Below are 15,681 nucleotides of genomic sequence, written 5' to 3' on the forward strand. Positions count from 1 at the left end.
GGTGAAAACCTGTGAAGCAGACCTTTGGGAGTGCACCTGGTGACAAATACCAGTGTCAGACAATGTGTTTTGCAGTCTGGAAGAGCAGAAGTCACGCAGGGGATGCCCAGGGAGTGTGTGCACCCCTGTGTGACCATGGGACCTCAGCAGCAGCACCCGAGACACCCAGCTCCAGAACCCCAAGTGCCCCCCACTCTGCTGTCTCCAGCTGAGGGCTAAGCACATGGGGTGGGGGAAACTATAGGGAGCTTCTGCAATGAATGCCTGGAAGAAAGAAGACAAACTCCAATAAGGCTGAAAGCACGCAAGAGCAAGTCTGACCGGTCCCTGAGATGCTCCCACTTTTATTATTTGGTATCTGACAGTTTTACTGCTTTTGCTGCTGCTGAGTGGTTCCTGTAGAAAACAGCTTGCTCTGGCACGTTGGTTACATGCAGATGTTCTGCAATCCACCTGCCATTAAACTGTTGCACTTCTATGCAAAGAAGTTGCTCGGCTTGCCCAGAGTAAGACACTGCACTTGCCTGCCGTTTCAGTATTCATCACCATCTGCTTTCTTACACAAACCAACATTCCTGCTTATATTGGGCTACATTTGCATCTCTGTATGTAAAAAAAAAAAATTATCTTGCATCAAGTCACACCTTGCCAATTAGACAGAACTCTGCAATTACATCAAATATTGTTGGCAGGTGGAATGAGTTTATGTCAGAGAAAGCAAGACACCATGTATTGTGCACTAAAAGGATTTGCATATACAGGGCTTTTTTATTATTTGCCTGCGTAAAACAGAAACTTCCAAGTGACCAACACTTACAAAGTAATTTGTTGTTGTTGATAGAGTAAAGATCTAGCACCACATTTTCAATATAAAACCCAAGTGACTGAGTGTCATCAAAACGTATCAAGATCAAACAGGTATCAGGATAATAAAATATATCATAGTAGTTTCTTAAGAGTAAATTTCACAACCCACAGTTAAAGGATTTCTTTAAAGGACAATTTTCTAATACACAAGTTTTACTTCAAGCAGCTCAAAAAGATGGATTCACCATCCAAAACCAGAGTCACATTCGCATCAGACAAAACTCAGGTAAAACACCCAAAGATGTTATCCCTTTACTTGACAGTCCTCTTGCCACCTGCCACAAGGTGTGCCCAACCTACGTCAGGGAACTTTCGCAAGACAAAGATTGCATTAAAGAGTTGTCTCAATTACTCTTTCAACAGCTGATGCTCAGAAGGCGGCTTTGTTTTTAGGCAGAAGCATTTGATGCACATATGTGCTAAAGCAAACCTTAAAAGCAGCTGCCTCACTCAGTTTTGGAACTTTAAAGGAAACAGTCAAGGACTACCACAGCGAAAAGAATTTGGGGTACTCCCAAATTCAAAGCAAAGCAATGCAGTACACTACCACGGGATGTATCAGAAGAACTAGCCAAACCTGTACAGCTGCAATGATTTGTAGTTCTCACAAGCAGCAGGAAAACGTACAGGCTGCACCAGCAGAACCAAGGGAAGGCTTGATTTTAAATACTATGTCCACACACTCAAGCCAATATTTACAAAACAGTGAGGCTGTCACTCCACGGGGAATAAAGTTGTAAAAGAAAAAAGCAGCATAGAACCTAGCTCCAGACAGCCTAGGTATTTTATAGTCAAAGATTGCCCCAAAGACCATCCCCATTAAACGCACAGTTATTTTTCTTTATAAGGTACTCTAGCCAATATTTACAAAACAGCAAAGCTGTCACTCCATGGGGAATAACAAGTTGTAAAAGAAAAAAGAAGCATAGAACCTAGCTCCAGACAGCCTAGGTATTTTATAGTCAAAGACTGCCCCACAGACCGTCCCCATTAAACGCACAGTTATTTTTCTTTATAAGGAAAGCAACAGGAGGAAAAGAGTGAAATGAGAAGGACACCAGAGCCATCACAGTGCTATATATTTTGATGAGAATGCACATTTAGCCAGAAGCACTTGATACAGTTAAAAGCACTAAGGCTGTAAGTAGCAGTAAGACTACTGCAGTAGTAAGACTGCTTTTGACTAACAGAAATTAGTTATCAGTTGTTAGAAGCGCTGCAGGAGCTGCTGTAGTTTAGGGTTCCTTTGCATTTGGCATCTCGACTTGATGCACTGCAAGTCAGTACAGAACTCAAACGACAGTTATGGAAGTGACAAAAGCTGTAGGGAAACAAAAGCGTTGCTTCAAGGAAATGTTTGGAGATCCTAGCCTAAAAGGAATTTTCAACAAGGAACAAAACAGCCTTGCTTCTACAGCAATGACAATTTCAAGGAAATGTTTGGAGATTCTAGCCTAAAAGGAATTTTCAACAAGGAACACGCATGAAAACAAACATGGATGCACAAATGAGATGCAGGGAAGGATAGGGATATACAAAGTGTATTAGGACTGCTGTAAACCACTGACATCTAGAGATAGGCAAGAAAAATGCAGAATAAACTGTAGCACAAAAACTTTCATATGCAATAATTCCTAATTTATATTTTACAACTCATATTTAAGTCACTTCATTTTTTTTTCCTTCAGATCTTCCTTTTTGTGCTGCTTGTGATGCACAAGGTTCAAAAAGTTTATACAGATTAACACAGCAAAGGCAGACATCCATGTCATGTGCTCAGACCACGTTTGCCTGAAGCATTTACATTTTAGATTACACTGTAGATTTCCTGTTCTCTAGTCTTTGATTCTGTATTATATATATTCAACCTTTGCCACTGCTCTCCACGTGGTTCTGATCTCTAAGGCTAGTCAGTGCCATGCAATTGGATCTAGTAATTCGCATTCTGTCTGCCAGCCAGTTAGTGAATGAAGTTCTCTGCAATTTAATAAGCTAATGTAAATCAGTCTTAAAGGCAATCCCCTCCGTGGGCCATCTACATGCTGCTCCGATATAATCACAGATCCCAGGAAAGACAGAATTAGATTGTGCAGCTTCTTACCTGCAGCTCCTTTGAGACTCTCTCTAAGTGGTTAGTTATCTTTTTTATTAGGTCACTATACATCTGTTCCGAATGCTGCTGGCATACACATTTATACACACAACTGCAGAAACAAATATAGGAACAAACAATGAACTTACAACAGTTTGCAATGAAGGGTAACAGACTTCAAAATATTTTGTTCAAGTCTCAATTTAAAGGATAATAGAGTTAATTGAATGATTGATGAACTTTTAAATACAGCCCTAAGCTTGGAACGAGGTCCAGCAGACTCTTAAGTCCCCCCTGGAGGCCCCAGTGTGTCCATCCCATTCCCACTCCTGGACCTCACTTTAACTTACAAGGAGTTCTCTTAACAGAGCCCTTCAGAACAGCCAGGATAATTCTGTCAACAGCACACTCCTCATTCTGGCTTTTGTCTCTCCTATGTGAATGAACTCCCCATTAAAATAAGCAAGTTTAATAATTATATGCATATTCTAGGGCAAAACCCTTATTAAAAGAAGGGCAAAGCAGACAAGATGCATCAAAACCGTGCTAGTGTTTTAAAAAGAAACAGCAAAAGTTCTACAGACCCAAGCATGTTACTACATCCTTTGTTACTTAAATTCTAAGAAAATGCTACATTTTCCTAATAAACAAAGGTACAAAGAAAAAGCAAAAAAACTTTAATTCTACATTCCATGGCTTGGCTGCATTAACTCTGGTCTTCAGTGTTACCTTTGTTTTTTAAGAACATTTTATGGCTCTTATACTGCAACATAACTTATCTGCAAAATAAAGCTATATATTTACAACAGTTGTAAAACACACACATATATCACTTTCAGCAAGAGGTTATATTAAGGTAGTCATCATCATCATGACTAACACCAACATTATCTTTACCAAGCTACTTTTACTTCTCAAGTGCTTTCATTCTTTGAAGTCAGCATTTTGAAAGCCAGCTGCCAAAAATCAAGAGACACAAGATACCCTGGGCAATTCAAAGCTCCTCCCCATGCCTCTGTTCTGCTCCCCTCTCCTTCCATCCCTCTGTATGGATATCCCTCTGCTAGCAAGCAGTTTAGGCCAGAGACTGCTCCGTAGGACATGAGCAAACAATTTCCAGCAAGGTCCAGATCCCAGGCTTGAATTCTGCAGGTTTTTAAGAGCACCAAAAGCCTACAGCTATGGTACAGCAACACTGTGCCTCTGCAAGGGAATTACGACATTCCAATTCCCTACTGGGAAGGTGGGAGGATGACAAACTGCAAAACTGGGATTAAACCAACTGTAGGCTATGGGCTATTGGAATTTTCTAATGCAAGTGAGAGGTTTGGCACCAGCTCCAAGCCTTCAGGGGCCGAGACAACACGCTCATTCAGTAACTGCCACTCTCAAAGTCTTCTGGAGGAAGGTTTTACAAGTGAACTATCAGTAACTTTTAGAAGTTTGCATTTATTCCCCTTGACAACTTCAAAAGCCACAAAAATACAGCATTCATCCCTAGGCAAGTGTGCTCGTTGGACACATCATGCTGTTTCTTACAAACCAAGAGACACCCCACACCTCTCCTACTACTGTCCTTTAAAAATTATGGAGTATCTGTAGTTTGATATTATTTAAGTAACAGTAAAAGTCATTCTGCTTCTTTCACGTGAAGTCTACTGATAGCAGATCCTACTTTGGAACAGGCAAGTGAAAAAGACATTTTGGTATGATGCAGTAACAGCAAACACACCAATTTAATTTGGATCAAAGAGAAAAACACTGGTAGGAAAAGCCAGGCTGATTTCTGTGATCTCTTACAAACCAGCCAGCTTGGTAACAAAGGCAAATGGCCATGTGTGTTTGCTCCATAACTAACCAGTGAATAGACACTTGCACAAGTTGAACACTTCATTTGCAATGACATAACTCAACTGAGTTTTAAAGAGTACATGTCTGCTTTGTGTTACATACAACATTGCTATACCTACTTCTGCAACACATCCTGTAGTCAAACACCAATCTTCACATCTTTGTGCAGAATGTGTTTACATTTTATTTGAACACATCTGTTTAGAGGTTCCTTCCCCATTTTCAGATCCTGTTTCCAGTTCCTGATTGCAGACTGATTCTGTGAATCATCCTTGCCCTGCTGTTACCCAAAAGAAGTCAGCAGCTTGTTAGTCCTTTAGCACAACCAGACACCTTCAGAAAAGGAAGGCCCAAGAAGGTGGTAAGCATTTATGGAGAGGGATGAAGACCTGGGATCTCTAACTTGACTTGAAGAACTACAATCTAATCTCATTTTACCTGTGAGACAGCTGTAACAGCTGCCAAAAGTACAACTTGGCTGCTCACATTTCCTCATCTCCAAGTTTCCTTCCCACCTCTCTGCCAATACATTTAACCCTTTCAATAGGAAGTGACTATGCACAGACAGGGTTTGGACTGGAAAACAGTCACTAATCACACTTTTATACCTTGTGGGTAAACTGATCCATAGTAAATACCTGCATACACACCTTTGAAGTAATCTCCTGGCTTTCACTGCTGTGGAGTAGACACCTACAGCTACCACTGATCATGTCAAATATAGTAGTTTGGGCATCTAGCAACATATTTTGAGTTTGCATAATGGAAAGCTTGATTCCTTTGGTCAGCACAAAGACAATCAAAAAGAACACTGTATTTTCAGCCCAGTTTCACTGTAAAAAAAATACAGAAGATATGTAGCCGAACCACTTCTAAAAACAATTTTCAGACTAAAGAACTAGCCTAGGGAGGCAGAGGAGATCTAAACCTCAAGTCTGCTACAGACCTTCTGTAATACTCCAAGCAAGCACCACCATTAAATTAAAAAAAAAAAAAAAAAGCAGTGTTTTTTCCATCCTCAAGCTATCTTGTCTAGCTTATAAGTAAAGCAAAGGGACACCTTCTAAAATAAAATTTAAAGAACCCAACTGCTGATTGGAAGAGGTTATGTCAGAGTTATTACATCCACAGACACAATTTTTAAAAGAAAACTTTAAAAAACTGACACACCAGCTTTATCAGTAACACTAAACTACAATCTTTTGTTTTGATAAAATACATGCAACATCAAGCATCACCCTAATGTATAAGGCTTAGCTAGGAGACACCTTCAAACTCATCATTCCTTTAATAAATGAAACATTTGAGCAGTAAAAAGATGACAGAAGATAAACTGCAGTTGTCTGAAAACCAGGACTAGGTACAGATCCATTCTAGGTAACACCTTACCTTTGCACAGCTACTCTTTATCAGAGATGACTATCAAGAGATTGTGTCTGAACTCTTACTGGTGGCTGTGTGCACACTGGGGACTTCAAGCTAGGGAAAGGATTTTGATTACTTACACTAAAGCTGCAAAATGCCTCTCAATTCAAATTACCATCTCAATTACTTCTACGCATGATGATGTCTGAGCCCTGACAAAAGCAGTTCCAAGAGCTTGGAAAGAGGAAATTTATTAAAGATTTTAACTGGAATTAAGAGGGAAAACTGAACACCTGCCGTTCTTGTATCTGGTTCCCTTATCCAAAATTTCAAACTAGAGAGATGAAGTGGCCAAAAGCAAGTGGGCAAGAGACAATACAGCTGGAAGCCTCTAAAAAGAGATCAGTGACTGAACTGCCTGTGTTATTTCCTAGGGTGCAGCATTATGGTAAAGAAAACCACGACAGCAGTGCTGCTAGTTGTGTTGCTGGCAAGGGCCAGTAGTTTTAACAGCGTCTTGGCCAGGAAATGCAGTAACTGCTACCCAGTTTCCACCCTGTTTACCTACACCTTGGATACATGTCACCTACAGAACAATCTCCATTTTCTCAAATCTCCTAAGAAACTGCCACGTCTCCAGACAAGAACAGAGATATAAAGGGCTGAACATCGTGTCAGTCCTTCAGACAGCCTCTAACTGCACGTGCAGCGGGATGGCTGGGCAAGGGGCAAATCAGACCAAATCTACCTGATGCCAAACACACAAATAGCAGTTTATATGGGTGGACCTTGGCACCAGTTGCTTCTATTTGCTTCTGCACTTCTGCTGCACCAAATTGGTTCCTATTAGACATGGCAAGAAGCCTTTTGAAACATTAAGTCAAACACCTCCCATGCCACTCTCATCTTCCCCTTTGATAAAAGGGATATTGAAAGCTAAATACCTTTCTTAATATATTACACTCAGAGCTTATACTAAGTGCTAGAGCTTACTTTAATGCTTATGTTTTCAGCACTTAGGCATTTTAATTCTTTAGCATTTAGTCCTGTTAACATGGAATGTCAAGACATCTATCTATTTTTCAGTCATTCTAGCTATTTAAACAATATTGTACTTCACATAACCTTCCCACTTTCCCCCCCATAAATACAAAATTACACATGCACAGGCTGCAAGATAAAACAAACATTTAACTTCAAAGAAAAAAAAAAGTCATATAGCACTTTAAAGATTTCCTTACCTGTATATTTGTTCATAGGAGATAGGGATGTAGTCACCAGGACTCTGAGTTAAAAGCTGATCTATGGCACTGTCCAACTTTGGCCAATATGTGCTCTTATAGTCTTCAATTGTTATAACATTCATTACTACAAGAAAAAGACAAAACTACGTTTAGTAACTTTAGCTAAAATAGTAGAATCAAGTGCATGCTCTGCAATTTCAGATCACACCCATAAGCTGGCCAAAAAACTGGGGATAGTTCAATTCCGCTAAGACAACCTCATCTAAAACTAAAGGCCACACTTGAATATGTAGCCTTTTATTTACAGAAGATAAAATCAGAAGACTAGCCAAATCAGTGCTTGGATAGTTCTTATAGGTCCAAGTAGCAGCAGAAACCAAAATCCTAGGAGTTCTAACATGACAATCTAATAAGAATAATTTAAAAGGAGTATTTCAGTAGTCAGCTCAGATTAATAAATTACACAACTTTGTGGGAGTCCAGAATCAACAATTAATGCTTGGTCCTCACATGCAGGAGAACAACCTTCAGCCAAGACTGATAGTTTTCAGAATACTGCTTTCCAGCAGATATATTAATTTTACAAGCCTCAGGTGGGACCAGAAGCTTCCTTGGCCCAAAAAATGATGCAATTCTCCGCCTTCAGTTACAGTTGGGCTCCCAGGCAACATTTTTGGATCTGTATTACAGTTCCCCCTCTAGCAGGCACAATAATATTCCTTTTCCAGATAAGGATCACCACAGGGAAGGAGGAGGCATTTAAATTAGGATTCCCCCATCACTCCCTGATCTTCCTCCTGAGCCTCCCAACTGCACCCTCTTGTGCAAGCCATGCCATTTGCCTTCACAGACACAGGAGGTGTTTTATCTCTCTCTTTTCAGGGAGGATTTCTGAACTAACCACAGGTGGCTCAGTTCCAACAGCAGCCACAGGAGAAGGGTTAACACCTTCCCTTCAGAGGCATCCTGCAGAAGGACCATCTCGTTGGGTTGTCACACCACCACAGCTTCACAGCAGCGACTCAAAGCCAAGCCCTCAGTAACAAACAGCACAGGGCACACTTCTTGTCAAAATATATCAGGAAATCTAAAGTTGCTTCTTCATACGAACCCCACATGTGGGTCAGGGCTTTATGGAACAGAGAATAAAGATGGTTCCCACCCCAAACAATCCAGTTTAGGCATCGCACTAAAATCTTTTGAATAGGGCTGCATTTTAAACACTTATGTAAATGTAGATTCACTGCTGGGTTGGAGGAGCAAGACTTCTGAAAAGTTATTTTCACAAGGGGTTGGAAGGAGCTGGGTAAGTCACTTTTGGCAGCATTATGAAGAACAATTTTAGGGAAATACAGACACAACAGTATCGTGAGAAAAAGAGAGTAAAAAGAGGATGTGGAATAGAGAGGTGTGAGACAAGGTGTTTGAACAATATCTATTAGAGCAGGTATTATAGATTCCTGATGTCTCTCTTTTTAGGACATTTCGGCCAGAAACCTCACTTAGTGAAGAATGTTATTGCTGTACTCCTAGCCCCATCTTCTAGCCAACTAGCCATCGGTTCACTCTGGCTCCATATCTGTTACAGAAAGAGATGTTGTTAACCTCCTAAGTGCCTGAGCAGCGAACAGGTCACCGCTGCCAAGTGCTGCAGGAAGCTGTCAGGACACCCCAGCCCACAATCTGGAAGGACCACACCACTTGCTGACAGGCTGATAAGGGTTACAAGTGAGGTCACGGGTACACAACTACCAGGACGTAAGTTAACACATCCAGCAAGTCAGCTCCATGATGTAAAATCATCCACGAGGTCAGGAACGACACAGCACCCGTCTGACAGTAAATTCACCCTATTCATCTGTCCCTCAATGACCTGAGTGAGTTCTGGTCCCTTGCAGAGCCCAGCCTCTGAGATGTTCTCAGGAGCAGCTTTACTATTCATGCTTACACTCAGCAGGAAAATCTGAGCATTTGTTTTTCACTTTGTTATCCCAAAGAAGCTGGGTCCCCACAGAAGCGCTCTGTTCTACAGAAAACATTAAACTGAAGTCAGCATAAACGTCAGATCGGGTCTTGATTTAAGATTTCAATGTATCATCACACCCACGTGTGGTTTAACGTATTGAATGAGCTCTATTCATTTGAAAGAAAAGAGTTAAGAATTGAGAACACCACAAAATAATTTTTAACAGGTTGTTGAGATGTCTTTTTTTTTATTTTCTTATATATTTATTTATTTTACAATATGGAAAAAGAAAGAAGTAGCAGAGAGGAAGGTTTGCCCATTAGAAGTGCTGCACAGGTAAAGGAAAAAAAAGGCTTTTAGGAACAGCCCCGGGAGACTTGCCTAGAAAGCACTGAGTTCAAAGCAACATTCTAGAAAAGCTTCATTTTTATTCAAAAGACTCTTAGGGGTATTATTTCATTTGATTTCCACACTTCAGTTCTGAAACTAAGCCAACCATAATATTTATATAGTTAAGAGTCCAAAGACTACACACTGAACAATCACTATTTTTATTCTTTTAATCCAGAAAACAAATTGCTTTAAAATTTTAATAACTGTCACAAGTTAGTAACATCCTTTTTTTCTGGCAGTGCTTACGCACACACAGAGACATAAAAAGCATAGGGATGACTTAAAGAAACACCCTCCAATTACAAACTCTGCAAAAACAACCTCAAGACCAAGAAGGAAAAGAATCACACACATCCTTAGAAAGAAGAGACAGATAGCCCTTTTACAAACTTCTTCAGATTTTTACTTTTCCATCTTTTTTGGATGTCATTCTTAAATGTTTATCCCTACATTAAGTATTGAAGGTTTAAAAGGATTTGCCCAACAACCTCCATTTTCAGATTGGAAGGAAAGGGTGACAGTAAAAGATGACTTTCATTTCGTTGATTTATTAAGTTTCTGGAAAATGACACAGACATTTTGTAACAAAGCTTACTAGAATGCATGATTTTATCCAAATACAGCAACTTTGGGGTGGGGCCGGGCGAGAAATCACTCTGATTGAATGGAAAGGAAGCCAGTATTTTCCAGGAAATTGTAAGACTTCACAAGTAAAGCTTGAGAAGCAACTGCTGCTTTTCTACATACAGAAAAGTTCAAAAGAAAAACCGTTCAAGTCAAATGCAGCAGTGAAACTGTTTAAGTGAAAAAGAATATGCATGAGCTTCATATCATAACCTAGATATCTCAGTCCCATAGCCATAACTGAAACACGGCCCGCTTCAAGCTACCAAATTCTTTGATATCAACTTCAATCAGAAGAATGGTAAAAAACACTAAGGTTTTTACATTAAAAAAAAAAAAAAAGTCCAAGAACAGGCATATATCCCCCATGAAATTGATTAGGAAAAAACTTAGAAACACACAGAGCTCAAAAGAGACACTGAATGAGTAATAGGTACAGGATACAAAGAACACAATAATGATTTTAAAAGAAAAATCATTGATACTGTTGGCTTTGTTATTTAGACAACTTACCCTGAAAAGCTACTCAAAACGCTTACTATGTTCACATATAAAAAACCACCCTTCATTTAAAACTACAGCTAAAAAGGCAGGACGGGTAACCCGACCTACTGTCAAGTAAGCAGACATCGGTCTGACAGTTATCTGTCATTTATTCTGACAATAAAAAAATCAAAGAAAGCAGTAAGCACCTCTCAGAAGCTTTATTTCATCTCACAAAGTGACATAGACGAAGCTTTACTGCTTAATTAGCAATGCACCCTACAATTCTAAAACATTTCCTCAAAGTGTACAAACTCTTCAAGCAGATGTCTGAGAGCAATCTACAGGCTTTAAGCTATTGCTTTCCTTTTTCTCAGCCATCACACGCATATTTACAGACTAGATTTTGCTGTATCCCCTGCCTGACACGTCCCAGCATACATTAGCGAGTTTCTGTCTGCCCTTTAGTTACTTTTAACTCTATTCTATTTTTATTACATGTTTCTCAGCCTGCATTAAGGCTGGTTAGTAAAAGTAACTTTTTTTTTTTCCATCAGACGATTTGCCTACACAGGAAAGCACATTCACCGCACCGAAATACATTACACAACAGGGCAGTCAACAGATTTAATGGACGTGCCAACGTTCCCAGCCACACGTGCCCATCCTAAATGGGACTGGGGTTAAATACATTTATAACCATCCTTGCCTGAAAGGGATGAAAAAAAACAAGAGGGAAAACTCTTCATTTTTTTCACAATTCAGATACGCTGCAATTCATAGTACAGAAGAGTTTTGCTGGAAGTATTAAACTCTTATTTTTCCCCTTATGGCCTTTAAAAAATACCTTTCACAACACTACTGTTTTATAAATCCATAACTGAAGCTTATCAACTGTAAATAGAGGTTTGGTTATAAGTTTACCAAAGCATGAAAAATTTTCTTAAGGTGCTTTAACTAGAAGAAAAGCTATCAAATACACTACTCAATATCCAATTTTAGTTCTGAGTCTCACAAAAATCTCAAAGAACTCCTCAATTTGGATCCTTAGAAAGATTTTAAAGGGTTTCCATCTAACCTTCTTCCTCCATTATTCTGCCAGCTGAATTAGACCAAAAAAGGTCCATCAGACAGCTTTAGTCTGCAACTATGAACATGAACAAAACCAACACGCTGCAAGTAATTACGTTATGGAACACAGGCAGTGAATTTTCTCTTTTAGAGGAAAGGATCAGGAGGAAGAGACCCATCTGGATGTCAGAGGTGCTCCAGTTCATCACAGGATTGCTGGAAGCTGGACATCGCCCACAGTTTTGAAGGTCACCTGTACAAAACCTGTCTAAGACTAAGCTGCTGCATCACAAAGCAAGACATGAGTCCTTGAACCATGAAGAGGTTCTTCACGCAGCAGAGAACAGCCAACCTTCCTATCAAAGCCTAGGACTGACAATCAGCTGCTCTGCATATGTTCTGCCACTGCCAAGGCAGAGCAGGCAGGAGGGCATCTAGCACACACTGTCTCCCTTTTCACCGCCCATTTATATCAAAAGTGACCTTTCTCCCTTTTTCTATACATGATAATTAAACAGAGGGGAATAAGGGATCCTCTGCCAGAGCCAGGAGTAGAACAGGCAGGATCCCAAATCAGCTCCTGTGCTTTCTCAGTCTGTACTGCTTCACTGGACTTGCTCTGTTCATGTACATGTATCATGAAAATTATCCCCCATATCAAGGTGCAGAAAAGCTCTAATGAACTTAACTCAGAATTTTTCATTTTACAGAAATTTTAGGTTTTTTTAAAACAATACTTAATATCAGCAAGGCAGACACTGTGTTGGGATACCAACGCTGGAGAAGTGAAAACAAGAACCCAAAAACCACACCCTAAGCAAAACCACTCACAGCCACTTCTCCCCCTCAGACATAAACTGTGGATTAGCTGGAGAGTCACCTTCCCACTTGGTGAAGATGCAGCTCGAAACCCATTTTCATTCTGAAATGGAAGGAAAAAACTAAGACTCTAAATTTATGGATTGGGAATTCAAAAGCTTAGTTTAGCAAGGCCAAAGGACGTTTCATCTCAACTGACTCAAGCGCTTACGAGTCACCCCAAGGTACCTGGAGCCCTGACAAGCAGAGAGCCAGAGCTCATGGAGTCTGGGAGCCTTAACTTCAAAGCAGCCACCCTTGGCAATGGGCCTAGAGCCACGAAACCCAGGCTACCAGAGAAGCAGGGATCCAGAAGCCTGAACTTCAAGCTTCTGATCAGCTCCAGAGCTGAGCGCTGAGGAGCTGGGCAGCTGAGCTAGCATGGGGGAAAAGGGGAGAAAAACAAAGAAAAAAGTGTGTTTTCCATCTAAATTTCACCATAGCAGTTACATGGTTACATTTGCAGGAATACCTTTAACTAGTCAAATCCAAGTTTTCCTACAACCATTAAAGAAAAGGATATGTTTTGCCAAGAGGCACGACTTCGGGGAATAAAAGTAGAATTGAAGTGAACAGCAGAAAGATCTTCCCTTCTCTCAACCCCAACTCAACAACACAACAGAAAAATTTCCCATTTCTGTTAAAAGTTACACACAAAAGGTGTTTTGGAACTATTTTGCAGGGGGAGTAAATTTGTCTTCAGTGATTTTCGTTGGGCCTTGGCGGACACACACCCCTTGCAGGAGAGCACAGCCCTCCCGGGGCTCTGCACACATCTGAGGCCACCTGCCCTCAGCAGTCACCGACTTCAGACCCAGCTGCTTTAGGTTTTTCAGGCAGAAAGAAAAAAAAACCAAAACTCTTCAGGAAAACGCAACCTGGGCTAAAAGCTTCAGGAAAAGGCACAGCATACAGCCCCAAACCCTGCCTACACTTGCTCTCCCGGTTCTAGAGCCAGATACACCACGTCACCGTGCCGTGACAGGGGAGCTGCAGCAGAACTCGGGGTGCACTCCAGAAGGACATTCTTTCCTCCTTCCAAAGCGCCTTCACCCTGTCAGTTTCGCTTCCAGAAGCCTCTCGGGCCAAGACCCACCTAAGGGACCTGGCCAGAGGACAGACCCGAGCCTGCCCACAGGCGCAGTGAGAGGGGCTCGGGGGGGGATGACAGGCTGGGGAGGGATGAAGCGACACCCCCCGAGGCCCGGGGGGCGGAGGGCGAGTCGGTCACTCACGGAACTTGGAGGTCGAGGCGTTGATGTTGATGGCGGCGGCGATGGCTCCGGCTCCCCCCTTGCCCGGCTCGCAGCCCCGCAGCACGCCGTTGGCCTCGGGCACGTCGGAGAGCTCCGGGCCGGCCGTAGGCCCGGCGGCGGGGCCGCGCAGGAGGCTGTTACCGAGCGGGGCGGCGGCGGCGGGGCCCAGCAGGTGCCGCCCGTAGCCGCCGGCGCCCCAGTTGTTGTGGTTCTGGTCGTCCATCATGGCCTCGCAGCCGCCGCCGCCTTCCTCCTCCATGCTCTCCTCCTCCATAGCTGCTGCCCTGCCTGGCGATGAGGGAGGCGAGGCGTGGCGGGGCGGGGGATCACCGCCCGCCGCCCATGGCCGCTCTCCGCCCGGCGGGGCTCGCCGCGGCACGGCTCCGGGCAGGGCCCGCCGCCGCCAGCCCAGCCCCCGGCCGCGCGGCGCGACACTTTGCGACAGGCGGAAGACGGCGGGCGAGCCGGGCACACGCACACGGACACCCCCCTTGCCGCGGGGCATGCTGGGGAGTGTAGTCCAGCGGGGAGGAGCTGCCATTGGCGGGAGGGCGGGAGAAGGCGGCCGCTGTGCATTGTGGGACGGCCCGGGGCTGTGAGGGGGCAGGAGGCGCGGGGCGGGGATGGGGTTAAACTAATGAACTAACTAATTAATTAATTGATTAACGTTAGCTTGCGAGGGGAGGCTCTAGGAGGTCCCGCGTGAGGCTTCTGTTTCCCGCTGAGAGCCCCGGGAGCGCCCCCACCCTGCGCTCGGTGCTGGGCCCTGTGGCTGTGTCCCCCTCTAGCGGGATGAGCCTCCACAGAATGGGAAAGGGATGGGGTTAAGGCAAAATCCCCGTTACAAAAATACTTAAACACGGCTGTGTATGTTGTAGCGCCCTTCCTGCTCTTACTTCGTGTAAAGCGCCTGAACAACGCTGCTGCTGTGCGGTGTTTCTCCTCTTAATGGAGGAAAAGCCTGTAAAAATAGAATCATAGAATCGTCTAGGTTGGAAGAGACCCTTGGGATCATCGAGTCCAACCATCTACCCTACTCTACAAAGTCCTCCCTTACACAATGTCCCTTAGCACTGCATCTAAACGGCCCTTAAACACAGCCAGGGATGGTGACTCCACCACCTCCCTGGGCAGCAAAGCCATTTATCTTGTCACTCGGCAATGTAACAGTTAAAAACAAGTTTCTAGTTGCCTTCAAGTGTACTTACTTTAGGTTTTATTTCCATTTGCGACATTGCAATGGAAGAATGAACAGTGGGTTTTTACTGAAAATAAGTTTCAGCTGTGTGGGTTTTGCTCTTTGCTTGGAAAACACAAAAAAAAAAGAAACTCAGATAAAAGCGTATGTGTTTGCCATTCTTTTCAAAATACTTCATGAGAAGTGAAAAGGACATCATTTGTTTTCCAAACAGAAATACCAATTTCTATCTTAGCATGAGACAAAATCACCCTATTTTATAAAGGCAGAAGGTGCTGCTGATGTCGTCTCACGGTGGAACGGGTCTGTCTTGAGTCGCTTTGATAAAGGCAAGCGATGAAAAGACCTTGTCCCCGTTGCGTTTTGTTCTTACACATTTGAACTAATGGTGTTTGTCTTGGCTGTAAAGATCA

The 15,681-nt window shown here is 42.7% G+C and overlaps 1 protein-coding gene across 2 annotated transcripts in view; it reads right to left on the bottom strand.

Moving 5' to 3' along the window:
- CACUL1 (CDK2-associated, cullin domain 1) overlaps nt 1-14,484 on the bottom strand; it is a 46,181-nt gene extending 31,697 nt beyond the window's left edge. For both annotated transcript variants that reach the window (XM_014945337.1, XM_014945336.1), the window contains exons 1-3: nt 14,050-14,484; nt 7,417-7,543; nt 2,969-3,071 (exon numbers count right to left, since the gene is read on the bottom strand). In XM_014945337.1, the coding sequence (XP_014800823.1) occupies nt 2,969-3,071; nt 7,417-7,543; nt 14,050-14,344 (525 nt within the window). In that variant the 5' untranslated portion in view covers nt 14,345-14,484. The remainder of the gene's footprint in view (nt 1-2,968; nt 3,072-7,416; nt 7,544-14,049) is intronic.
- Nucleotides 14,485-15,681: the final 1,197 nt, after the last annotated feature.

The sequence above is a fragment of the Calidris pugnax genome, unplaced genomic scaffold (assembly GCF_001431845.1).
Source record: "Calidris pugnax isolate Ruff unplaced genomic scaffold, ASM143184v1 scaffold89, whole genome shotgun sequence".
Classification (NCBI taxonomy): domain Eukaryota; kingdom Metazoa; phylum Chordata; class Aves; order Charadriiformes; family Scolopacidae; genus Calidris; species Calidris pugnax.